The following is a 27,216-nucleotide window of genomic DNA, read 5'->3' on the forward strand; positions in this document are numbered from 1 at the left end:
CAACTACTGGATTGGCCAAAAAGTTCGTTCGGGTTTTTTCCACAAAATGGTACAAAAATCCAAACGAACTTTTTGGCCAACCCAATGATATGTACTTCACAAAGGACACTGATCCTGGACGTGAGTGAACTTTGTCAGCTGATATTTGGCTTTGCAGGCAGACTTCAGCGTGTTGGCAAAGCTCTCCTGTACATGAAGCTACCTCAGAATCATGCCACAAATCTGTGTTCTTAAAATTCAGTCTGAAAGTTGGAAACTAAGTCTATGTCAGTAAAACTTCACTTGTTTACAAGATCTGTTCTCCTCCTCTTTACTACAAATATACTTTGTAGGTTTTATTAATGGGAGCCCCTTATCATAAAGGGAGGAACAAGAGTATACTAAGGCAAAGGTGAGGCAAAAAATTACATCCCAAGGCACAAAACTCAAATGTATATGTCAACTTTTGACAGTCAAAAGGCAAACACACAAACAGAATAATGACAGAAGAATGGGGCCAGATGTTATCATTAGGGGAAAAAATCGTTTATGCAACTTGGCATGTGGGTCTGTTGTCATTCAAATAGTTTTACTATGTGGTAGAATGTAGAAAATGCCACCATTTTACTACGGTTGGATTTTTTTACAACCTTATTGAGTTTATTTTTCTTTTGTACTTCATTTATTGGTTTCAGTTCTACACAGTACTGAAGAGGTCAGATAAGAAATCGCTTTTTTTAAAAATCTCTTCCAAGTTGTTTTTTAAATTCATTTTTAAATAATCCTAAATGTAGATACTTTCTTGCAACTCTGGGGAAAATTTTCTGGAAAACAGAAGAGTGACTAAAAACAGAAAAATAAGCCAATTTCCTATTCAGTCTGTTCTGAATACAATAAAAATTCAATTGTTTGCACATAAAGCAATATTTAAGATAAATAATTTATTTTCCAGTGGAAGTAGATATTTTTCTAGTTATAATAGTTTTAATGAAACATTCAGAGTTAGGTGGGAAAACAACTTTTTCCTACAGTGGATGCTTAACGAATAATGATTTATACAATAATTAATTTGTTTAAAAAATAGCTTGATGCAAGAAATTCATCTTTGCCACCTAGCTTTAATATACCGACACTGAGGTTACTACACCTAAGAGTTATTTAGACATTTTTGACAGTAATTAAATTTATTTAATTTATTGGCACAAACATGTTGCCTTTTAGTCAAAATAGTACTGTGACACTGAAGTTACAGAAAGGGCAGAAAGAAGTGCTTATAATTTGTGTTTCCTTCTTTCTTCTATGGAATTCCTCCTTACAGCCTCACAATCACCCTGTTTATAGAACCTTAAATTTCTTGGCAACCTGTTCTTCACACAAAAAAATCAAACTTAAAAAGTATTAAATAGGGGCTTCCCTGGTGGAGCAGTGGTTGAGAGTCCGCCTGCCAATGCAGGGGACACGGGTTCGTGCCCCTGTCCGGGAAGATCCCACATGCCGCGGAGCGGCGGGGGCCGTGAGCCATGGCTACTGAGCCTGCGTATACAGAGCCTGTGCTCCGCAACGGGAGGGGCCACAACAGTGAGAGGCCCGTGTACCGAAAAAAAAAAAAAAAGTATAAATAGGATTTTTTTTGGTTTTTTGTTTTCAAATGGATACAGAGTCAGGATGGGTTACTGTGTCTGAAGTTGAGGGAAGAGATGTTAGAACAACTGAAGAGTTTCCTGTACATTCTGTGGCCTCCACGGTTTCTCCATTTGTGCTCTCCTTCCACGACTGGTGCTAGAAGGCAAGAAAGGTGGTGAATAGCACCTGGTAGGACCAGGCTCCCAATTTCAACCGCAGCTTTACTGTGGAACCTGGATTCCTTCAGGTTACTCTCAAGCACATCCTGTGCTCCTTTCCTCACCCACCAGCCTCTAGGACCTGCCCTTTCCAAGGCAACAAATGACTTTCTTCTTGCTAATTCACTGGCTTTCCCTCACCTCCCATTCATCTTATCTTCTCTGCTTCTATAACACTCTTAACCACCTGCTACTTTAAAAGGATTCTTCTCTCAGTTCCCAGAATTTCATACCAGTCCTACTTGGATATTCTTCCTGTGTTTCTTTTGCTGGTTGCTCATCATCCTTCCCTTGAAGGTACCCACAAGGCTCTGTCCCATCTGCCTTTGCTTCTTACTCTTCCCTCTTCTTGCAGTGTCCCCCTCCTCCAACCCTTTCTCTGAATGCCTTTCTCCTCAGTGTAGCCTATACCACCCTCAAAATAATAGACAATCAGGCCTCATGTGGCTAAACCTATGATAGGAGAGTCTGTAGGGTGAAAAGAAGCCAAACAGAACTGTGGGACACACTATCATTTAACAGTCGGCTTGAGTGGATTTTACAAGGAGGCTTAGCATCAAGGTAATCAAAGGAGGAGAAAATATCAAGAAAAATGGAGTCAAATGCTGTGGAGGAATCAAGTAAAATAAGGGCAAAGGAGAATCACTTGGACTGGGCTGTCAGAAGGTCACTGTTGACCCTGCCAGAGGGTTCAGCAAATGAGGGCTCTGGTAATCACACTCCTTCTCTCTCCTCAAGAGACTGTTGCATCGAAATGAGTGAAGTTGAACTAAGAGAATTATTATACACAGGACAGTCTTTCCTTCAGCATTTCTGGGAATGATGGGCATGCATTCAGACCAAACAAAGAAGCCTGTAATAAAAAATTATCTTTATTGATAATATATGTACAGTGATGTAAATGAGTTCAGAAATATCTGTTGTAATATTTTTGTAAGCAAGTTCCTCAACAGAGCGATGATGTCCTGTTATGTTTGATGATCTTACAGGTTCAGAAACAGTAAGACTGAGGACTACTATTTGCTTGGGTTTTGGGGGGTTTTTTGTTTTTTGGCTTTTTTTGAGGTGAAATTAACATAACATAAAATTAATCGTTTAAAGTGAGCAATTCAGTGGCATTTAGTACATTCACAATGTTACATAACCGTCACCTCTATCTAATTCCAAAACATTATCTAATTCCAAAACATTTTCATCTCCCCAAAAGGAAACCCCGCACCCATTAAGGAATCGCTCCCCATTCTCCCCTCCCACAAGTCTCTGGCAACCACCAATTTTTTTTTTTTTTTTTTTTTTTTTTTTGTGGTACGCGGGCCTCTCACTGTTGTGGCCTCTCCCGTTGCGGAGCACAGGCTCCGGACGCGCAGGCTCAGCGGCCATGGCTCACGGGCCCAGCAGCTCCGCGGCATCTTCCCGGACCGGGGCACAGAATCCGCGTCCCCTGCATCGGCAGGTGGACTCTCAACCACTGCGCCACCAGGGAAGCCCTAGCAACCACCAATTTCGCTTCTGTCTCTATGAATTTACCTAGTCTGGCTATTTTACATAAATGGAATTACACAGTACATGGCTTTTGGTGTCTGACTTCTTTCACCTAGCATAATGTTTTTGAGGCTGCTCGCTCTTATAACTGAGCAGTAGCACCAGTTATACAGTCAAAAATTCTCCATGTGGTTTTGTCATGGCAAAAAAACCGCAGAACCTTTCCCCAGAGTTCTTCAACAATTCATGAGACCACAGACAAGTCTTTCTTTGCTCATTAAATAATTTTTTGAGAACCTGCTCCCTGCCAGGCATGGTTTTAGTTGCCAGGGCGCTAGTGGAGACAGGACAGAGGAGCCCCTGCCCTCATAAAGTTTATAGCTGGGAGGAAAACCCCTGATTCTCAACACTGAACTCTCTTTTGTCCCTGGTTCCTGTTGAAAACTAAGGCAATTTTTGCTATTGTAAAACTTACTTTAAAACAACATCTAATGGATTTTTCATTTTCAGCTAATTCAGAAATATCTCTGTAGCCAAGACTAGGAAATATGTCCATGTCAGTACTCATTTTAGTGAGATTTGTGAGATGACTTTGGGTTTTCCTTGTCTGTTTTGAGTTTCTGATCAGCTTTGTTATTGAAAAAGAGCATTCACTAGAACAGTTTTTGATCATTAGTGTGAGATAGAATTTCAAAGCTTTTTCTGAGCTGAGACAAGTTACTTTAACATTATTGTCAATCTGATAGATAGTGAGCAGGATTTGATTGCTCTAATGTGTCAGTTGTGATAGAATTTCACAGACAATAGACCTGCCTTTTGAAAAAAAAGATTATTTTCAGGAAATAGAAAGTCCTTGAGCTATGGTCCCTGCTGAGGGCTGGACAGGCTTCTTTTCTCATCTGGCTTTTCCTAAGGGAGAAGCCCAGTGAGGACATGCAAAGCCAAACCCACACCCCATTTGCAGTGCAATGGGAGTGAGTTAGGGGCCTAACTGGTGTTGATTTCATTGGATTCCATGCATGTGGTTGCACTAAAGAGCTTAGTCAACAAACCACCAGTCTTAACGCAAACCTTGATAAGGTTATTTAACAGTCAGCTGCACTACCTTCCTTCTCTTTACAGGCAGTATATGCTGATAGCTGCAGTCCTTGTACCACTACTGTGTGTCAGGCCCTTCCCATAGGACTTTACAGACATCTTATCATTTAAAGCTCCCAACAGTCTCTAAGATAGACACAGTGTGCTCTGATTATCTTGAATAGATAAATGGTGGAACTGAGGCACACAGATGTTAAATAACTCGTCCAGGATCATACCGCTAACCTGTGAAGGGGGGGATATCCAGGATTCAAACCCAGATCTGTTTGCCCCAAATCTCAAAATGTTTGATAAACAGTGAACATTTTTGCTTTTTAGCCTATTTCTCTTTTCGTCTATATTTTTTCTTGCTAACTCTGAATCTGTTCTCTGCCCAACAAGCGACAAAGTACTACAAACTCTGAATTCTCATAAAAGCCGTCTTTCTATTTATTAAGGACTAGCTCTTTCTTATGGTTGTTGATGTTGTTTTTAAAAAATTTCTACCTCAGTCTAATTCAGCAAAATAATTATGCATCTAATGATCAGACACTTTGGTTTTTGCATTTGGAGGGGTGGGAAAATATTGCATCAAAAAAGCAGAGTGAGTATATGAAGGGGTGGAATATCCCCTCATTTAAATGGATTCCCCCACCCTGATCTATATATTATTTTCTCCCTGTTTCCATCGCCGCCTCAGGCTTCCCTGTGTTCTGCTTTTTGCCCTAGGGTAAATATGCTTATTTTTATTCAATTACAGTTAATGCTGTTTATGTTTTTGTTATTTTTATTTATTGTATGTTTCTGTTGTATTCTACTTTTCCGCAGATAAATCTTTCCTCCCAGGGCTTTGCAAGTGGTGTTGCTTAATAAATTCCTGGATCTAGAATAAACAGGGGAACACAGATTGCAAGACCTCCTAATGGTTTTGGCCATTCTGAGCACCAGAAGTTTGACTGGAACGTTCAGTTCATCCTAGTCTTTTCGAGATACTTTAGTTTTTCAAAAGTTACAACTTCTTAAAGGAAATTAAAGGAATTCAGAGGTAGCTATATCAGAACTCTGTTGGGTTTTTGTTTTATAGAATGTCAGGTTCCTTCGTCTCCACTCTTTAGCTGATAATGTGTTTCTCATTGCTTATAAAAATCTACCATAACCTAAAATATTATGAAAATACTAGAAATGCAATCCTGGGATACCTAACTCAAAGTCATGCAAGTACAGAAGGAAATTAATTTAGATATGTATTAATTGCTGCAACTGGAATATTGGTTCTTTTATCATCATCATCATCATATTTCTCCAGCCACTTTTTAGTTACTTTCTCTGTATATATTACACTAATATAAATAACCTGCCTCCAAAAATAAAAAATAAAGTAACACCAATTAATTCCACTTGGTCTTGAGCAGATCTGTAAAGATGTGTGTGTGTGTGTGTGTGTGTGTGTGTGTGTGTGTGTGTGTGTGTTTGTAATTCTTTATATAGAGCCCTCGGTTTAGGCCAAAATTCTGCACCAGTGAAACAAGTTTGTAAATGAAAGGACTTGGCACAAATGAATTTAATTCAGAATTAGCTCTGGAAAGCCAGACTCTCTATTGGAACCTCGTGTACTACTCACCATCCTTTTGGCTTCACAAATATTCTTAGATTTTTTTCTAAATCCATGCTTGATTTATCACTTTATCAAAGAAAGGAACATTTGTGACTTTTTTAAAAGTACCAGACAATTCCTCTAGAGAAAAAACAACAACAAAAAATGCTTAACTAGCTTGAGGATTATTGGCTATTTTGGGCTATCATCAAAGAGAGCATTTGACCAAATAATTTTACAGCCAGTTAACATCACTCTGTACATATGTCTTTTTTTTTTTCAAAGACAACTTTTTCTGTTATATAAATATTGTAATATCCTTCCTCTTGGAAACTTTTCCTATTTTTTGCCCCCAAGGTATGTTTTATGTTTGAAGTTAAATCTTGAAGAAATGGAGATTTTATTGAAAATATTGACAGAATTTCATTCACGACAGAAAAAAAGTGAATGAGGGCAGAGCGAGTAGCACTTCTTTGATATGTAAAATTTAAAGTCTAAATTGAATGATTTTCTAATGGATCTTGTCAGATATTCCCCGCAGTTGACATAAAAAATTTTTTGGAAGTTACAATAAATTTAAGAGATTTATAGGAAGAAAGAATTAAGAAGGGTAAAGGACAATATTACATACAAAAGTTTAAACTTCTCCTATGGAAATTTTCCACTCTCACTACATTATTGAGCAAAAGATCTGTTCTTTCAGATGCTGCTGCAAGTATTATACTTTTGTAGGCTTGCATTTGTAAAGCCATAAAGGCTTTGGTCAGAAAATGACTGTCATGGAAGGCAAGTCCGAATTACAGGCATCACTTGGGCTAAGCTCCCAGTGCACATCTAGATGGCAAGGTTCCTGCAGCTAGTGTGAGCCCCCAGGTTTGGGACTCTCACGGAAAATCTGTGCTTCTAAATGTTAACGTCAACCGGAAGGTTACAGAGAGAACTACTTTGAAAGACGAGTTCAGTTATTTACTAGCATTCTCAGAGTACAGTGTCCAAGATAGTATTTGAAATTAATACACTATTTGATGAGACTGATTGATTGTTTCTACAGCTGAAGATGTTAACCTTCATTAGCCGTACTAACTGGTCATTAGTACTTCCTTTATCAGCAAGCAAAGAATAAACAGAAATTCTAATAAAAATTCATCACGGTGAACATACTCCATACCTAAGCGAGCGTGGTGACGGCCAGTGTACTAGATTAACTGCTATAACGTTGGCAGGGAAGATTGTGTTATAACGTTTAAGAATATCCCTTAATTAATGTTTACTTTGTATCTGGACTCTTTTAAACTTAAGTAAGCTATACAGATAATCTCTTACATAACCAGTACAATAAAGTGCTAATGGTTATTTTATACTTAATATGTTTGTGTGGTATCCTTCAACTATTCGTTTCAGGAAGGACTGAGGACTTCTTAGGAAAGTTCTGTGAATGTGCTGCTGGTAAAGCCTTTTTCCCACTCCTGAGGAAGAAAAGCATCATGGCCTGTTTTTCAACCAGACTGTTAAAATAATTCTGAATTGTAATGCAAATATGCTCACCTGTTAATACTGTGGGACACCCCTCTCTACCTACCATGTCATGAATCCCTTGTGGTTTTTATAATTTTTAAAAAATTTATTTATTTATTTTTGGCTGCGTTGGGTCTTTGTTGCTGTGTGCAGGCTTTCTCTAGTTGTGGTGAGCGGGGGCTACCCTTCGTTGTGGTGCGTGGGCTTCAGTAGTTGTGGCTCGCGGGCTCTAGAGCACAGGCTCAGTAGTTGTGGCACACGGGCTTAGTTGCTCCGCAGCATGTGGGATCTTCCCGGACCAGGGCTCAAACCCGTGTTCCCCACACCGGCAGGCAGATTCTCAACCACTGAGCCACGAGGAAAGCCCTCCCTTGTGATTTTAAGAGCAAATTGAAAGGAATGATGAGAAGGGTTCTCCCTTCATGAATTAAGGCCACTCTAGAGCAATTCTCCATAAGCACTGAGAATTATAGCTGCTTTATACTGACTGCTTCCTCAGCCCTTCACAAGCATCAGCCCATTTAGTACTCAGAATTATCTCCAAAGATAGATAATGCTCACCCCCTTGAAAAAGTGACACGAGGAGACTGCTGCTTGGAAAGGTTAAGCAACTTGCCCGAGGTCATGCAGCTGGTTAGCAGCAGGTCAGCACTTGAGCCGCTCTGCATCGTTTAGAATCCTGTTCGTCCACCTGGTTACCCTGCATAAGCATAAGCTGAACCGCAGGGTTCCGTTTGTTTCTGTTTGTAGGTGAGCCTGTCAGGGCCTGCAGTACCTATATCACCTCTCTTGGCTCTAGCATGAATCCAGACAGCTGGCCAGCAAGTGAGGATGGTGGAGGAATACAGAGTCCAGGAGCCCATTCAGCTTCTATGTCCCAGAATGTGTCAAGCTCCACCAAGCAGGGTTAAAATCAAGAAGTCCAAGGAAAGATCAAGGTCCCAACTGTGCAGGCAGAGAGCAGCATAAGAGAATCTGGGCTGCTTCATCCTTGGAGTCAGGAAGTCCTCAGATAGTTGTTATTGTAGGGCTGCAGGTGGGCTGGAGCGGGAGGTTAGTGCCTGTTAGAAATAAGGAGGCAATAGTGAGAGAAGTTAACAAGGATCAAAGTGGAATCTCTGTCATAGAGAGGGACTGGGGAAGAGAAGGACTGAGAGAACTGTGATTAAGAAGCTGCCCTGCAGCACTGGGGGCCCGAGACGCAAGGTCCAGAAAGATGTAGGTACGGAAACCAGTCAGAGGTTGCTCATCTTGGGTCTGATTGGGAACAGAGCCAAATTCTGAAGAAGAAGAATGCTGAAAGGGAAGACAGTGGAAAAGATAGACACGTGAGAGCCTCTGGCCTGTGAATGGCTCTACAGGTAGATACAACTCTATTCTCTTTTCCCAGGCAGAAGCTGCTTCAAGTGGAGAACCCAGGAATAGAAGCAGGAGGGGGTTCACCATATGTGGCTGAAGATAGTACTCCATTATGAACTCCAGAACTGAGATAATATCAGAGTGAATATTCCCTAAAAGATGTCATAAGCTATACTCTTTTTACCTTTATTTACCTGACAGTTTTATCTTCACCCAATCCAAGGTTAAAAATGTATTGATAGAAGAATCCATGGGAAATGGCTAATTCCATATATTACAATTTGACTGTAATAATCTTACATTTTAATCTATGCTGTTGCCCTCAGTGAAAAATTACTGTTGATAGAAAAGCATTTTTCAATAATTTTGGATGTTATTCCAGAGAGGAGTAGAGCTGATAATTATGCTATCTTTCAAATTCATGCTTGGGGCAAATTTCTTTCCTGACTCTTCCAAGAGATTTTGAATGGATAAAATTTTCATGCTTGTGTTCCCTAATTCTTCTTTTTTTTCACTTCTCCTACACAGGAGACTTTGAATGTGATTGATCCTGGCTTGATGGACCTAAATGGGACAAGTGAGGATGCCCTGGAATGGGATGAAACTGACATAAGTAACAAGTTAATTAGTTTGAATGAAGAATCGAATGACCTTGATCAAGAATCCCAACCTGTCTTGCCTTCCTTAAAGCTTGAAGAGACAGGTAGTGAGGACCCTGGTTATGAAGAAGAGGCAGGTGACCACGGGGCATCTCAGTGTACATCGAGTGTCACTGCCCCGTCCAGTCCACACATTTACCAAGTATACAGCCTCCACAATGTTGAGCTCTATGAAGACAACCACATCCCATTCCTGAAAAACAGTCCGACCTTCACTAGCATGACACAGTCTAGTGTTTTAACTAAGAGTCTCAGTAAAGACTCTTCATTTTCATCTGCCAAATCTTTGCCGGATCTTCTAGGGGGTTCCAATTTGGTGAAGCCCTGCCCATGCCACGGAGGAGACATGAGTCAGAATTCAGGCAGTGAGAGTGGAATTGTCAGTGAAGGAGACACTGAAACCACTACCAACTCTGAAATGTGCTTGCACAATGTGGTGGATGGGTCCCCAAGTCACCCTGAAACTGAACATCTGGACCCACAAATGGGAGATGCAGTTAACGTGTTAAAGCAAAAGTTTAAAGATGAGGAGGAACAAATTCAGCTTCCAAATAGCTCTCAGTTATCCATTTCACCAGGCGGTTGTGTAAATGGAAAAGTTGGAGATTTAAACAGTGTTACCAAACATACCCCTGATTGTCTGGGAGAAGAATTACAAGGAAAACATGATGTGTTTACATTTTATGATTACTCATACCTCCAAGGCTCAAAACTCAAATTACCAATGATAATGAAACAGTCACAAAGTGAAAAAGCACATGTGGAGGATCCCCTGCTTCATGGTTTTTATTTTGATAAAAAATCCTGCAAATCTAAACATCAGGCTACAGAGTTACAACCAGATGCACCTCCCCATGAAAGGATTTTGGCAAGTGCATCTCATGAAATGGATCGCAATTCATATAAAAGTGGTGATGTAGAGAAGACCTTCAGTGGCATGCAGAATGCCAAACAGCTCTCCCTTTTATCTCATAGTTCCTCTATTGAGTCTCTTTCTCCAGGGGGTGATTTATTCGCATTGGGCATCTTTAAAAATGGCAGTGACAGCCTCCAGCGAAGCACTTCTTTAGAAAGTTGGTTGACATCCTATAAAAGCAATGAAGATCTTTTTAGCTGTCACAGCTCTGGGGACATAAGCGTGAGCAGTGGCTCAGTTGGTGAACTGAGTAAAAGAACATTAGATCTCCTGAATCGTTTGGAGAATATCCAGAGCCCTTCGGAGCAAAAGATAAAGCGAAGTGTTTCCGATATCACTCTTCATAGCTGTTCCCAAAAGATGTCTTTTCCTGGCCAACTGTCATTGGACATAGCATCTTCTATCAATGAAGACTCGCCAGCATCTCTTACAGAACTTAGCAGCAGTGATGAGCTCTCTCTTTGCTCAGAGGATATCGTGTTACACAAGAACAAGATCCCGGAATCAAATGCATCATTCAGGAAGCACCTGCCTCGTTCAGTGGCCGATGAAAGTGATGTCAATGTCAGCATGATCGTGAATGTCTCTTGCACCTCTGCCTGCACTGATGATGAAGATGATAGTGACCTCCTCTCCAGCTCGACGCTCACCTTGACAGAAGAAGAACTGTGCATCAAAGATGAGGATGACGACTCCAGTATTGCAACAGATGATGAAATTTATGAAGAGTGCAACTTGATGTCAGGGCTGGACTATATAAAGAATGAGCTGCAGACCTGGATTAGACCGAAGTTTTCCTTGACAAGAGATAAGAGAAGGTGTAATCTCAGTGATGAAATAAAGGGCAGTAAGGATGTAAGTAGTAGTGAGATGAACAATTCCTCTGACACCCTGAACATTGAGGCCCTTCTTAATGGCTCCATAAAACATCTCTCCGAAAATAATGGAAATAGTAAGAATTTACCCCACACCTGTGAGTTAGGGACAAAGGGTGAAAATAAGAAAAATATTTTCGAAGTTAATAAAGATCCATATGTGGCAGACATGGAAAATGGCAATATTGAAAGTATTCCAGAAAGGCAGAAGGACAAACTGAATGAGATTTCAAAGGAATCAGAAAATCTTGGTTCAACCGGGAAAAGGATTTCAGAGAGTGAGCAGTGTAAGTGCAGAGCATTTATGGATAGCTCAGATGATTCAAATATTGCTGGAAAGGAATTTGTTCCCCAGATGGTTAGACATGTTCCAAAGAAATGTCAAAATCACCACCATTTTGAAAATCAAAGTGCTGCTTCTACTCCCACTGAGAAGTCTTGTCCAGAACTGCCTTCAGAAACCGGTGTTATCAATAGACAGGACTCTGAGGTACTGAAATCTTCATCTAATGATGCACCAAATATGGCTGGAAAATCTGCTCGTTGCTGCCTAGCACTTGAACAAAGCGAAACAGAGGAAACCGTTTCTATCAGTGACAACGTTTCCTGTTGCAACTGTGACCCAGATGTTTTCCATCAAAAAGATGCCGAAGATTGTTCAGTGCACGACTTTGTTAAGGAAATCATTGACATGGCTTCAACAGCCCTAAAATGTAAATCTCAACCTGAAAATGAGGCAGCTGCTCCTACTTCATTAAGTCAAATCAAGGAGAAGGTGTTGGAACATTCTCACCGGCCCATCCAGCTGAGAAAGGGGGACTTTTATTCATACTTATCTCTCTCATCTCATGACAGTGATTGCGGGGAGGTCACCAATTACATAGAAGAGAAGAGCAACACTCCACTGCCACCGGACATGACCGACTCTGGCTCAGAAGACAAGGAAGACACCGAATGCTTCTTCGAGACCTGTGTTGAGGAGGACCCTGCTGAATACCAGTCCTGTTTCTCCAGCGCTCTTCCAAATGAACCTGCAGTTCCCAGTGAAGCTCCGGTGCCACTGCAAGCAGCAGCAGGCTCTTCCAAGTTCAGTGATGCTTCTCTCCTCGTCGATGCTGCAGACGTGATGGCTCTTTCAGGTCCTCCCCCTCCAAAAAGAGGTGATGTAGGAAAGGAAGTGGATGGTTTACCCCAAGCTTCTAATGTCTATGGAGAAAGCTCAGAGTTAACTACTCCTTCAAGGCTGAGCGGTGAAAAGGAGAGTTCAGAAAACTCAGGTGAGTCTGGAAGGCCAGAAGAACATGACGCTTCTTCAGCCCAGTCTAGAGTTCCTGGATTCTCCTCGAAGGCAAAGCAGCCAAAAGACACGGCTGCATTGCATCCCAACCCCAAAACTTTAACCTGTGAAGAAAATCTTCTGAACCTTCATGAAGAACGACATAGAAACATGCATAGGTAGAATGTAACCCTCTCCAAGCATGAAAATCATCTCATTGAAAGGTGCGTATAGTCCTCATGTTTTAATATATATATATATGATCTATTTTAACATATATTTAATATATACATACTTAAAATGTGAATTTTAATCAACAAAGCTATGATAGGAGAAAAGACTAGTCAGGATAGCTGTTCATGGCAGATATTTACCTGAATAAGACATTTAGATGAAAGAAATACTCCCAACAATGCAAGTAACTATGAAGCAAAAGGGGGAGAAAACAGTCACAATTGACATTTTTAGCAACATTACCTTTATTACATCGTTATGGCAAGAAGAATAAAAAATTTGAGGAAGTAAAATAATGTAGGACCTCAAATTCTTCCATTAAGGGAGGAAAAAAGGTTCTGAAAATTGCAATTATACCCTCTGATCAGAATGCATGCACGGTGACAGTGCTCCCCGCTTCAGCTTCCGTGCACAGAGATGCCCGCTTCCTTCAGTGCCTGGAGATGAACAATGATTAGGTTAAAGGCTGCATCTCCTGATCTGAGCCTTCCTTTTACGCTTCTGTCTAATGTAACTATCATCACATTTGCTTCCCCGGTGGAAGGCTGTGCTGTCACAGCTCCTAATCATGACCAAGTCTGAGGATTCAAATAGGAGGGGAAAGTTGATGTTAAAGAAGAGGCTTTTATTTATCCACACAGAGACTGAGAACGGGCTCAGAAAGCAAATGCGGAGAGAATACGTGACAAGTTAATGGTGTTTTGATAAGAACAGAATTTTTGAATTTTGCCTGAAGGTGACAGGCTGATTTCCATCCAATTTTTTTGAGAAAGTCATTCTACTCTTCATGTTTAAGAAGACAGCTATTGATTGATAATTCTGATATGATGATACAGCTCTAAAAGTGACACAAAAATTCTGTTACTTCCCGTTTCTAAGCCCCAATGATGAATATACTTTCTCAATCAAGTTTAAAGAAGAAGATTTCAGTTTTTGAATGTGAGAGTTGTATTTCACCGAAGTGTGAGGTACTGAATGCCGTCTCCACCCGTACTCCAGAAGCTTAATGCAGTAACCTAAACTCGTGCTATAGGAAATGAATTACAGAAGCAATCTACCCTAATTTGTTAACTTATTCAAATAACAGTTATTACACTTAACTATGCTAAAGATTATCTTTTTTGTGGCAGATTGTTTATTTTTTGATGAGCCTAATTACTGATTTTCTAAAAGTAATTTACATTTATTACAAATACATCTTTTAAAATGTGACAGATAAATGTTGTTCCCATAATGTATTATGAAAAAAGTTACTATTTAAAAACACATTATTTAATTTGAAAGATGAATGGCAAACATCATTACTTTTTTTCCTGTAACACCTGTGCCCTCAGCTCATTAAAATGTGTGATTCTGTGTAGAGCTGCTAGAAATGGGGAGTGAGGGGGGGAATCTATACCATATATATACCCTAAAAATAAACTCAGTATGCAAAATTGAAGAAAAGCATCCTACTTACTAATATAGCTCAACTAATCTGCTGTGTTTCAGACTCTATTTACAATTGGTTGCAAGGGAGAACAAAAGTAGGAGAGAGAGAAATGTATTTTCTGTGAAACATGTCCACCCTATAACCACATTCTCTATCAGTATGCTGTAAAACTGACCATTAAGGAAGAACAGCTCCGATTCCATAAGCTGCTTCAAAACAAGTTCTATTAGAACCAATTGTACCGCCGGCTCTGCTAACCTCCGCAAAAGGGCCGGTAGAGCCTGGCTGATTTCTGTTTTCTGAAAGGGGATCAAGGCTTGAAAGCAACACCACTCTGAGCACGACATCATGTGACTGGGACCCTCAAGTCACCAGTCATGCTGAGATCTGGTCTCAAGAAGCTCTGGCACTGGAGAAGCCTATGGGGTGCACTTCTCCCTTTTTGATGCTCCGGGGATTTCTTCTCTCCCCTACACAGATATAGAATTGGAATGAAATGTAATGACTCACAGCTCCATCTTTAGACTCAGGGATGGGAATATGCCGATGGATCTGTGTAATCCTCACATTTTACAGGCATGCACAGTGTAAAACTATAAGCCAGCCCACTTTCCATTTAGCAATATTTTGTGGGACCCTGTGGTTCGATGCCTGGCTGATCTCAGGCAATAGGAGAAGCAGCCTGATTTTACTTCTGCAGAACTCACATCGCCCCCCAGTGACTTGTTATCAGCCTAAGGCCATTTAGGTAGCCATATTTACTGGGCCTATTCAGTTTTTCCAGTATCATGTAGACAAACATCTGGATGCCTAAACTTTTCACCAGTCATTAACACTGGGTACCTGGTGTAAATATTTACATATTGTTAAAATACTACCAACCAGGACAAGTTATTTTATCTCAAAATGCTGACATGCCTTCTGTGTTAAATGTCAGGAATACATAGTAAAATTATTTGGTAAATAAGAGGTTTCATGTCTATAAAAGCTTAACTGTTGTCATTGTTCTTCCTATAAGAAAAAGCTCTACTTTTTTAAGCCATTTGAAAACCATCAGTTGGGGTGTTCTTTTTATCAGGAAAATAACGTTCACCAAATTCAGTTTGCTTTTTTTCCCCAGAAATAAGTTCTCAGATGATGAAATTATTGCAATGCCTTCTAGAAGAGCTATAACTTAGAATAGCAGTTACAGTCTGCAACAGTAACAAACTTTTTTTTTCAAAATTTTTGGAACACGTTTTTCATTTACTGTGTTCTAATTAAAAACCCACTGAAACTGAGAAATTTTAACACGATCTAACACAGTATGCATTTGCACTGATTTCCGGGTACACTGCTGTGCTTTTCACTATTTTCATATATGTGTCATGTTTCTACAAAAATAGGTCAGTTACAGCAAATCACATCAAAGGAAAGGTAACTGGATACATCCAGATATTTCTGCCTAATTTTGAGGAAGCATATAATGTTTTTCTGGGGAGCCTCCTAGGACCTGCCTAAGAGATGTACTTTGCACTCATCTTTTTGCTGTATTCTGATAGTTATTTCTTCATAATCCTCATCATAAGCCTCTGATCTTTGGTGAATGATTTAACCGTAAACTTCAGGCTGGATAAATCCTGTGGTACAAAAATTGAACTCATTACATTCAGCCAGTGTATACACTGTTTTTCCTTTCGGTTTGCTCTGCTCTTCGGGCTTGTTTTAGTGTGTGGGGGTACTGTATTTACTTAGGATGTATATATTTCCTTCAGAACTTCTTAGCTCTATTGCCTTTCCTACTTTATTGGTCTGCAAAGAGTTGGCCTATAGATTTTAGATTTTAGGCAATCACTTGTATTCGTACATGCTCACATACACAGTAAAAAGTGCTGCCGCTCAGTTTTTACAAACTGGGAAAGCTGTAAAAGCAAAAGTTTCTCACGTACACAACACATTCTTATTCTATTAATTGGATTGACATTAAGTGTTTAACGTGACCCAAAGCTGACCAAGCAAGTTTAAGAAACTACTCTTGGTGATAGAGTATTAATTTTTCACTAAACAACATAGGTGTAATCTTAGCATATTTACCTTTAAAATCACTTTAATAAATCAAGGTCTTGGTGGATGTGAAGTGTTTTCTAATTATCTAGCACTTCTGAATAATGAGCCCTGCCATGCCAAATAACAAAGATTTTATTGGGCATCACCCATCTCTCTCTCTCTCACACACACACACACACGGGCACACACACACGTGGGCACACACACACATGGGCACACGCGTGCGCGCGCACACACACACACACACACACAGCCCAGATCTTTGTCTCAACCAGTTTGTCCTGCCCCTTTCCACGTGGGCCAAGTTGAAAGTCTTGATTATGCAGAGGAATTTAAATACCATCATTTAGTGAGACCGTATTTGCCTCACCTAAGGATTTCCTACTCAGTGGCCAGATTTCAAATGAGTCGTGTCCTCAGCATTTGAACAATGCACCATGCTTTCTTGAGTTACTGCGTCATTTTACTGTACCAAATTTCGTCCCATCTGTTCCTGTCTGTCTCCCTGTTTTTGATAATTTGCCTACTCTCCCCAACATCCTGTGGCTCCAGCCAAACCACATTTGCTCAAGTTTTTCGGGCTCTTAAACGGGTCGCAAGATTATAGAGAAAGAGACAGCAAGACAGAAAGAATGAGAACATTTACTTCTAGAAGGACAGTAAAGCAACCTGACATCAGACATCAGACTTCAGAACTCAGTTTAAACCCATACAAGCAAAAGCCTTGCTATATTTGAGAGCTGGTCAGAGGACCTAACGTAATTGTACCCTGCATTGCCTAAACCTGGAATTTAATTGTTCCTCACACTCGACAGGTTGCTTTTAGCTACTCAGAAATATGAAGAACCAATTGAATTTGTAACAAATTTGTATCTGAGCCATCAGATGTACAGAAATAATTGAATCATTCTCATTTGCACAATGCTGTCTGTGCTTTAAATGAAATGCATTCCTATTTGAGCTAGAAGCCCCAGTTGAATCCTTTTATAGGCAAGAGACTGAAGCATCTGGGATTATCACAGTTATGAATATTTCCGCATTATAAAATAATGGAATTGTTCAATTCCACTGTCACACATATAGTGATTGAAGGAAAGGTTAAACCCGAGGGTCAAGGCTCCCAGTTTGTGAATCACTGTTGATACTTTTCTGCATCACTTGGCATTGGCAGCCTCACATTTTCATATTGATTTGAGGCTTCTTGAGTGTTCAAAACTGAGTTCACAAGCAAAAGAATAGGTGAGATCCAGAGAAAAGATCAAACTTGATGATTTTTCTTTTCTTTAAAACTATGTCTTTTTAAAATATATATATATTTCACATTGATTCTGAAACATTTGGGCTATTAAAATCACTAAAATCAGTATATTTTATGTATCCTTTTATTTCAGAACATTAGCAAGTAGCTCTAAATGGCAGCCTTCATTGTTCTTCAAAGGGGCTCAGTTTTGCAAATGAAACAGACACTTCTGAAATCTTTTCTTGTCACTTTTGTGTTTCTTGTAGGTAAGCCTGGCTGCAACTCAGGGGTGGCCTCATATTTCCGCCCTGGGCTGGTCTCTGGTTCCATCGTGTCACTGCCATTTGTTACATTGACCTCTCCCAAGATGAATCTTTCTTCCGAATGCGGTTGTCCGCATGAGCCTTGTGATCTGGATGTGTGCACTGGTTCTCTTTAGGTGGCTGTCTTTGAAGTTCAGCAAAGCTGCTTGTTCTCCCATGGATTCCTGTCCCAAGCTACCTCTACCGGCCCCACCTCTCCAGAGAGACTTTTCAGTTTGCCTTCTCCCCTCCCCATCTACTCTCTAAAATTCTGGAGTTCACCAAATTGATGGTCCATTAAATTCACCTGTCTGGAATGACCCCCCCCACCCCCCGCTGGTACTTGACCAATTTCACATTTCAGTCTGGATTTTTTTATGGTATGATGCCTATGTTCATGGAAAGAGGTTTATGTAAAAGGCCAACATTTGATTTGATTGCAGCATAGGGAAGAAACACTGGCCCTTCTTTCAAAATTAAGCAACTTTTAAAAGCACCATTTTATTTATTTCCTTTTAAAAATAATAATCTATGCAGCACTTCAGGAAACAACTATATGGTGTTGTATATTATAAACTGGTGACATTCTACTATTAAATTATGTACAACATTTTTGTTTTTTATGCTTCTTGAGGTGGCAATGAGAAAAAAGTTTTTTAAAAAAGTGTGCCTTGCTGTATTTCTTATACCATTTATTAAAAAGCTGCTTTCACGGTAAAATTATGTTGGTTTGAAAGGAGGAAATAGCAAGGTTAAGATGTGTGAATAATTTCTGTATATATGTATAACCAAGTACAAACACTGATGTATAATGACAGTATAAAATGCTTTCATTTTTGTGATGTCTAGTGATGTGGAAAATATAAGCCTTAAATCCATTAGATTGCATGGTAATTAAAATTGGCATAATAAACATAGTTTATTGGGGGAAAAGGAAAATTAGTGATCTCTTCTACCTGTGTTCTTTACCAAATTATTGCATCTGGTTCTGGGAAAATGTGACATGTAGCAGCTTCCAAAATATCCATATTGTATAAGAGACTTAAAATTACTTAAACTACACATGATCCTGTCACAATTTCCAAAATCTTTCTGGTAACTATAAAGATCTTGGAACGCAAATGATTAAATGCCGGTTCCCCTAAGCCAATAAAAATTTATCCTAGATATTTTATTTCTACTTATCATTAATGGTTTAGTGTTGGGTTTCAGGATACCTAGTATATCTTGTATTTATTTTATATAATTATTTTGAATGGGTTTGATGGAAAGATGGTAGAGAAGTATAAAAAAGTTGATTATTTTTTGATTTAGACTATAAATTTCAGGTGTATTTATTTTGTGTAAAAGAAATTAGCTAAGAAATATTCCATTTAGTCTTTATTGCTCTTGTTAAATGTAGTTTTGAATTTATATCCTAATACCTACTAAAGTGCCTGACACATAGTAGGTACTGAATAAACATTTGCTGAATTGAAGTATTGAATTAGGTAATATGGATGACATTTATCTATTCATTTTGAGAAACCTACACTAACACACTTATAAACAATTAGAAAAATGATGAAACGCAATATAAAACCATACAATATATCATCAGTTTATATCAAATTTCAAAAAGAAACAATGTAGATTCAGAGAGTCACAGTAATGACAATCATTCATTCAACTGATAATTCATTAACATCTTTTACCTGCAAGGCATTGTTCTAGATGCAGGGGATGCAATGATGAACAAACAAAAGCCCTGCCCTCAGGAGGCTTACCTACATTATGGACGGGGTGAACACGCAGTGAGATTCAGTAGTTGTCCTGTACATGAGGAAGAGAAGAAAGCAGTGAAAGAGGCACAAAGACAGAAACAGCGATGAAGGACGAGGAAAAAAAGGGTTAAAAGAGAGCCGGAAGTTTGACAGTAGAAAATAGTGCAGCTTTATTGCAGGGATAGAAGGAGAAACAGTAAATTGTGAGACTTAATGAAAGGTCTTTTAAAATGTTAGGTTGGAGCTTTTGTATGTAATATGCTAAGTAGTAAGGAAACTTTGTATCGTCTTTGTTTTGCACCTGATTTTACTTATTATTAGAACTTTATTAGTACCACACCAAGAACATTTAAAAAATAATAGCCTATAGTTCTGCCACTTAATAACTATTTGTATTGTTATGCCTCTTCTAATCTTTTCCATACATATTTCTAAATTGATGAATCATTCTAGGCTTTTTAATGGGTAGCAATTTGTTCAAAAGGGGTTTTAGGCAGACATCTAGCTGCAGTATTCAACACAGGGGAAAGAGATTAGAGGTAAATGCCTCGTTAGGGGGCAGCTGTAGAAAATAAGCTAGGCTCGAGATTGTCACAGAGTACACAGGGTTAGCAGCCAGACCATAGAGAAGGAACAAATCCTGGAGTCTCTGAAATACCTAAGAGCATTCTGGAGCTCCGTTGAGGTATGGTATTACTTTACATACTGAGACAACCTAAATTTTCCTTGCGTAGTAATTAGCAATGCCAAGTTTAAGTCTATTGGTAAAACATTTGAAGAGCAAACTGACCGAGATGTTCTGTTTACCTGTTGTGTGCTCGTTGAAGACTTTGAGGTATGGAAAATATGTGTTTTTTAATTATCTGCTTAGTATTGACACCAAATTTGTAGCATGACTTTCCGGTTTATTGAACGGTGCTTCTTCAGGCTGGAAGTGATGGAATAGCCTCACTCCTTCACTCTAGGTAGGCACGACACCCCTGCCCCCCACCAGGCAGCCTTGAAAACGGTCGTACCAACTCTGCCTACACACTTTCAGTGACAGTGGTTCATTGTCTGTCAAGGCAAGCTGTCCCGCCGTTGGATGCGTCTCTTTGTTAGAAAGTTATTTCTTAGGTTGCTAAAATCTGCATAGTTCTGCTTTCCCCTCGCCTTTAGTTTTGCTCAGTGGTCCTAGTTCTGTCCTGATGAGCCGCTCAGAGTATTTCTGCTCCTTTTTCCTGGCTACCCTGAAGAGAGAGACCGGTTAGTCATCCTCTCCCAGCTGCTGTGATTTCTGTTCTTCGGTTCCCTCCACCACCCTTCATTTGTCATGATTTTCAGATCCATTTAAACCTGACTGAATGTTAAGAGGCAGTATCCTTGAAACTGAGGAACTGTCTTGCCCATCATACATGTAGAAAAATATCCGGACATTTAAGTGGTAAGTTTTCTCTCAAAATATATCCAAGATATATGTTTATTCTATTATTGTAAATTTCAATAAATAAATAAATAAGTAAATAAATAAGAATTCATTACTTCCTTCAGTGGCCCAGTCCAGTGCCGGAGTCATGTTGAATCCTTTCCTTACGTCAAATCTGAACCTAACCTGTTTCCATATAAAGCAGGGTCCCCCCACTCCATTTATTCATCCAGTCATTCAACAACATTCATTCATTGACTGGCTACGTGTGTGAGGCAATGTGTTTGGCGTTAGAGATACAAAGGCAACTAACACACGGTTTCTGCCTACAAAGGATTTACAGTTTTTTTGTGAAAGTACCTTTCATGTCCTCGAATAGGGTAATTTCTCCAAATTAAAAGAGGACTCATTTTTTTTGTTTCCTATGTTGTTTCCCTACATTTTCAAAAATCTAGTGAGCAAACAATATGCAGAATTACCTGGATTTGACTACTAGAAGTGGTTTTTGTATTTGTAAGTTTTAATTGCAGAAAAAATATATTTCAGATTTCTGGTCACTGAATAAATATGCATTTTATGCAACAACAGAACAATCTAATTTCAGGGCTTTTGAGAAGCTTAGTTTAATAACTTTGTTGTGTTTGATTAGCCCAACTCAGGTTTTACCAATGCTGTAATTTTCCTGGGAACAAATTAGATGAAAATATCAGAACACACTGAAATGATCCAGCTGTTTCTTATAAGTCAGATTGTTTTAATTTCTAAATGGAATTGGTATTATTTTTAGAATTTTAACAAATACTTAATTTTTCAAGTACCATATAATTCTTATCTTTCAAATTTTTCTAACTTGAACCAACTAAATTTACAGCCATCTCTTTTTTCTATATATTCTTTGTCCAATTTTTATTTTGAATATTTTCAGGCCTATAAAAGTTGAATGAGTAATACAGTAATATTTGCATACTCATCACTCAGATTTATTTAATCCTAATATTTTACCACATTTGTTTCATCTCTACACACACACACACACACACACACACACACACACACTTTTGTGTGATCAAACCATTTGAAATTAAATTGCAGATCTGTAAATGCTGCGGCATGTATCACCTAAGAGCAGGGCATTATTCTACAAGTCCACAACACCATTCTCACACCCAAGAAACTTAACATTGATACAATAATACCTGATAATACATACTCGAATGAATTTCTCCAAATGCCCCAATAGTGTCCTTTTACAGTTGTTTTTTTGCTTTAACCCAGGATCCAAGCAAAGGTCACACATTGCTTTTAGTTTTCCTATCTTTTTAATCTTGAACAGTTTCCCTGTGCTTTTATTCTTTCTTTCTTTGGTTGTTCATAACTGACATTTCTGAAGAACCCAGTCCAGTTTTATAGAATGACCCACAGTCTAGATGTGTTCAGTTTTCTCATTCAACTCAGGGTAAACTTTTTTGTCAAGGAGAGTACATAGGTGATGTTATGTTCAATAGCTACTCTTTATTGAAGGGCGAATGATCCACTGACATTCTTCATGTGTCTGGAAGTTCCCTGCCTACTCTTACAGCTCATGCTTCATTAGGCTAAGACAGGGGTCAGCAAACTACGGTTTGTGAGCTAAATCTGGCCCACTGCCTGTTTGTTTGGCCTATGAGCTAAGAATGGTTTTTAAATTTTTAAATGGTTGAAAAATATCAGAAGTGTTTCATAATATGTGAAAATTACATGAAATACAAATTTTAGTGTCCATGAATAAAGTTTTATTGGAACACAGCCACACATATTTGTTTACATATTGTCTATGGCTGCTTTTGCACTATAATTTCAGAATTAAGTAGTTGTGATGGAGACCATATGGCCTGCAAAGCCTAAGATATTTACTATTTGGCCCGTTACAGAAAAAGTTTTCTCATCCCTGGTCTACAGTACCCTAAATTCTGACACCATTTTCTTAGAGGTAGATAGATTTTCATTTGCAAAATCAATGTAAGTTATTAGCACCTGCAATAGTTATTTTTTGCTTTCTAGATTTTATTGAGTTCTCGATTTCAGTTTCATGTGTCCTTAGTAAAATGAAGTGTGCTTTGTTTCATAAACTTAAAGATTGTTCTACATCCATAGTTGGTTTAAGGATTTAAATTTGGTTCACTTATTACAGGCTGGGTTTGATTTAAAGGGTTCCTCAGTTACAGACTAAGTCATTAAGTTCAATCAAAACCATCAGGAAAATTGACACAACCTAAACTCACTTCGATTCACCAGTAAACTGGAATCCCTTTTCTGAATGTTTTTCTAAAGTAGTCCAAAGAAATTTAAAACCAATCCATTTCAGAATCAGGATTTTCAAATTTATTTTTCAACCCAAACAAAGGTGAAACCATGATCAAAGACTGTTTAAGATACACTTGCATTTCCTAGGGGCTGGTCATAAATAACAATCTGAATTTACTAAGGAAATAATTACTCACCACACACCCTGCTGTGGTCATACGTAACGACACTCTTATTGAATAGATGTTCAAAGGTAACAGTCTTTCTTTACCATTTTTTTTTAAAGAACATCCTTTTTTTAAAAAATTTTTTATAAACATTTATTTTTGGATGCATGGCGTCTTCATTGCTGTGCTCGGGCTTTCTCTAGTTGTGGCGAGCGAGGGCTACTCTTCCTTGCGCTGCGCGGGCTTCTCATTGCTGTGGCTTCTCTTGTTGTGGAGCACAGGCTCTAGGCACGTGGGCTTCAGTAGTTGCGGCACGTGGGCTCAGTAGTTGTGGCTCACGGGCTCTAGAGCGCAGGCTCGGTAGTTGTGGTACACGGGTTTAGTTGCTCCACGGCATGTGGGATCTTCCTGGACCAGGGCTCGAACCCGTGTCCCCTACATTGGCAGGTGGATTCTTAACCACTGCGCCCCCAGGGAAGTCCCTTTACTTTTTTTCTTAATTCACTTTTGACAGCACTGCCATCTACCTAGAGAGGGGACACTCAAAGACAGTGGTCTTTTAGCCACTTTCTCTTTCTTAAAAAGCAACCACTGCCTTGCATATAGCAACAGCCTCTTAATTTGAGACTTGTCATGTATTTGCATTTCCAGAGTAAAATAACAAGTGACAGATGCAAGTCAGGCCCACAATGTTAAGGTTTCTCTGGCCAAGGCCTTTTGGCCAATGCCTCGAGACCATTCTGATCCTTGACTAATGGGCCCTCACCAAAGCAGAAAACATGAGGACTGTTTGTACTTGTGTTTTGAAGTAAGCCAGGGCATGCGACTTCAAAGCAACTCTTCTCAGTCTCTCTTCTGTTGCAACACACACAACATGGGAGGTGTTCCCACGTGTGAGACACTTCCAACTTTTGCCAAGCATTGATTAGCAACTTCCAGTCAGGAAAGGCCGTGCCCTCTTCTCCCCAACTCATGAAGGGGATCTTAATGCAGCTGAGTGGGGTGACATTAGTCTATATATAGTTAATTCTTTGAAGACAATCTAATTCATACTTAAACAAAAAGTGATTCCTAAATATTGGTACTTTGTTATTGGTTACAAATCCCTTGTGACGTCATGTTTACGAACCACTGATACGGAGGCTTGCACTCTCTTGCTTGAAAGGAAGTACCCCCAAACCTGGGAAAGGACTTCCAAAGAACAAGAGAATCAACACCCCTGTGTGTGGATGTACAGCCCCAGATGCTCCGCAGCCACAAAGAACTTGTGCTTTCTGGTGAGTACGTTCTTCAAAAAATGTGGATTTAAGAGAAGTAGATGTAAAATGCAACAAAACTTGGCCTCAAACTTACATTGGTGAAATGGCTCATTTTGATGATTTAGCCTAAGTAACTTCACTCCTTGTTAACTACAGAGGCATAAGATATGGAACATCAAGATTTTCCAGATGCTCACAAAACATTTTGTGTCTCTACCACATAAGCTGCCATGTTCATCAACTTTATAGACTGTGGCATTGTTCTTTCTCCTTCTTGACCTATTTTATGTGGGAAATTTGGACTAGTATCACCAGATGTAAAATCTGGTATTTTTTCCACACCACCAAGACACATAATAATGGATTTTATTAATTTAATAAAAAGTATTGCTAATTAATTACATGATTTAATAACAACTATACTAAAGTTCTTAAAACACTTATTTGTCCTTGCACTTAACCTTCCATTAAAAAAAAAATCCCACCTCCCTATAAAAAAATGGGCCATTACTGGCATAAAACAAATATTATTCCGCAAAATTTATCCAAGGACTAAAATGATTAGGAACATTAGGTTTAGGAACATAATGCATCAGGAACATAAAAATGCATAAGATCCTCTTTAAATCCCTATATTCCCTAACCACTGGTTTATAAAAAAATACTCTAAGGTTTATAGAATTAGTCTGGATCTATTAGTTGATCAAGTTACTTCCACCGTCAGCAATTCAAAACAAATAATTCCCTCTGTGTGTGCATGTTTGCTTGCTTGCAAGTATGTTTCGTTTATTTTAAAGTGTCTTTTTATATAGAAATCCAAGTTGCTGAATTTTATCTTGTCATTAAAATGGTGTGAAAATCAAATCAGTCTTCATACAGGTTCTCTCATCCTTGCCAATCTCAAATGACTGATGATGCTTACAGCAAGGTTTTGTAAAATACAAGCTCCTTGACTTTTCAGGAACAGGTCCTTTTTAACATGTATACCATTTGCCCCTCTTCTAGTACTTTGTTCAGTGTTCTAAGTCTAGGATTATTCTCTTATAATATACTAATGATACAAACTATATGGAAAACTATTTTACAGAATGTAAAATTACTAATTATGTAAAGGCTAAGAGGCATTGTTCAACGTGAATGAAATATTTAATTGCTATATTTAAAAAATAAAAGATTACAGATTCTGATTGGTTCAGAATCATTGAACATCAGAATATTCTTCTTCTTAACTTAAGGGTCTGATTGTTTAAGTTACGTATGACTTCCTGGCAACTTAACCATTTTTTAAAAAAATGTAACCTTTGATGATTCAGCAGCATAATGATTACCAATTATTGTCCAGTATGGTAAATGTGTAAATTATAGGAAATCAGACTAAGTCAGTAAACACACTCTGGATATTATTTTTTAAATCAATCTAAATAATAACAAAATAAATCATTATTACTTGAGTGCCCACTATGTGCCAGGCACTGTGCTAATTTTATGCCTGTTTTACAATAAGGAAATTGAGGACTGGAGAGGTAGGTGAGGGGCTGTACCCTGCAGACCTGCAAGCCCTGTACTTGCCCAGCCTCAAGACCAAGGGAAGAGCCCGGCGTCAGTGACAGAGACATAAATGGTTTAATGGATGGGGGAGCTTACACATCTAAAGCAAAATCCTGTAGCAACACCCCACTGCATGCAGCAGGCGGTGGGCAGGATATGGCAGTAATCTTCACTACCAGGGGAAGAGGGAGAGTACCAGTTATAGGGAGCAATGACATCAAGTTGGCCCATCGGTTGCCAGGGAAACCCCAGAGGGGCGCACCCCTCACAGCCCCTTTGATAAACCAACATAGTGGAGATAGTCCTGATCTAAAAATTAGAATAATTGCTAGCTGGGGCCAAGGGCAAGTACACAGGCATTTCCTGATTAGGCTCTACGATTGAGAAGGAAGGTCAGTCAGGTGAGTAAGGTATAGGTGAGGGACTGGTCGAGCAGGGGATGTACAGAGAGCAAAGAGAACGGCCACCTTGGGTGTCCTGACCATACAGCAGGCTAGTTATTACTTGTTTCCTTTTCATAAAAGCAGAGTGTGTGTGGAGGAAAAACGCTGTTTCAGAAACTCATTTCCCATCTAGATAAATAAGGATTTATTTTACAGAGTTTACTTAACATCCATATGTATATTACTAAATTTCCTGTCTATATTATATATTGAACATATAACTCATGCCAAAACTGAAGAAAGGACTTTTCATTTTTAAAAGTATTTCTTACAAAAATTCGATATGAAGAAATGATAGCTAAATTAGCACTTGAAAAAGGCAAAAGAAAATTATATACTGTATATAATTATGCCTCATTATGACCTCTGTACATTTTCTGGAAAAGTTAGGCATTAAAAACACACACAACAGGAACACCTTAAAGGTCAGAGCCTGATGAAAGAAAAATGCAATAGTTAATTATGAAGGATAAGATTAATGTTCTAGTAGGAACGTACATTTTTGCTTGGGAACACTTAAA

The 27,216-nt window shown here is 38.9% G+C and overlaps 1 protein-coding gene across 7 annotated transcripts in view; it reads left to right on the top strand.

Moving 5' to 3' along the window:
* Nucleotides 1-21,072, top strand: part of AKAP6 (A-kinase anchoring protein 6) — a 643,220-nt gene extending 622,148 nt beyond the window's left edge. For 6 of the 7 annotated variants that reach the window (XM_032622554.1, XM_032622560.1, XM_032622555.1 and 3 more), the window contains 2 exons: nt 9,376-12,797; nt 17,792-21,072. In XM_032622554.1, coding sequence (XP_032478445.1) covers nt 9,376-12,756 — 3,381 coding nt within the window. In that variant the 3' untranslated portion in view covers nt 12,757-12,797; nt 17,792-21,072. Of the gene's footprint in view, nt 1-9,375; nt 12,798-13,448; nt 13,678-17,791 lie in introns of those variants that run through there. The other variant, XM_032622559.1, reaches the window with a different exon arrangement.
* The last annotated feature ends 6,144 nt before the right edge of the window (nt 21,073-27,216 follow it).

Source organism: Phocoena sinus, chromosome 2 (genome assembly GCF_008692025.1).
Source record: "Phocoena sinus isolate mPhoSin1 chromosome 2, mPhoSin1.pri, whole genome shotgun sequence".
NCBI lineage: Eukaryota > Metazoa > Chordata > Mammalia > Artiodactyla > Phocoenidae > Phocoena > Phocoena sinus.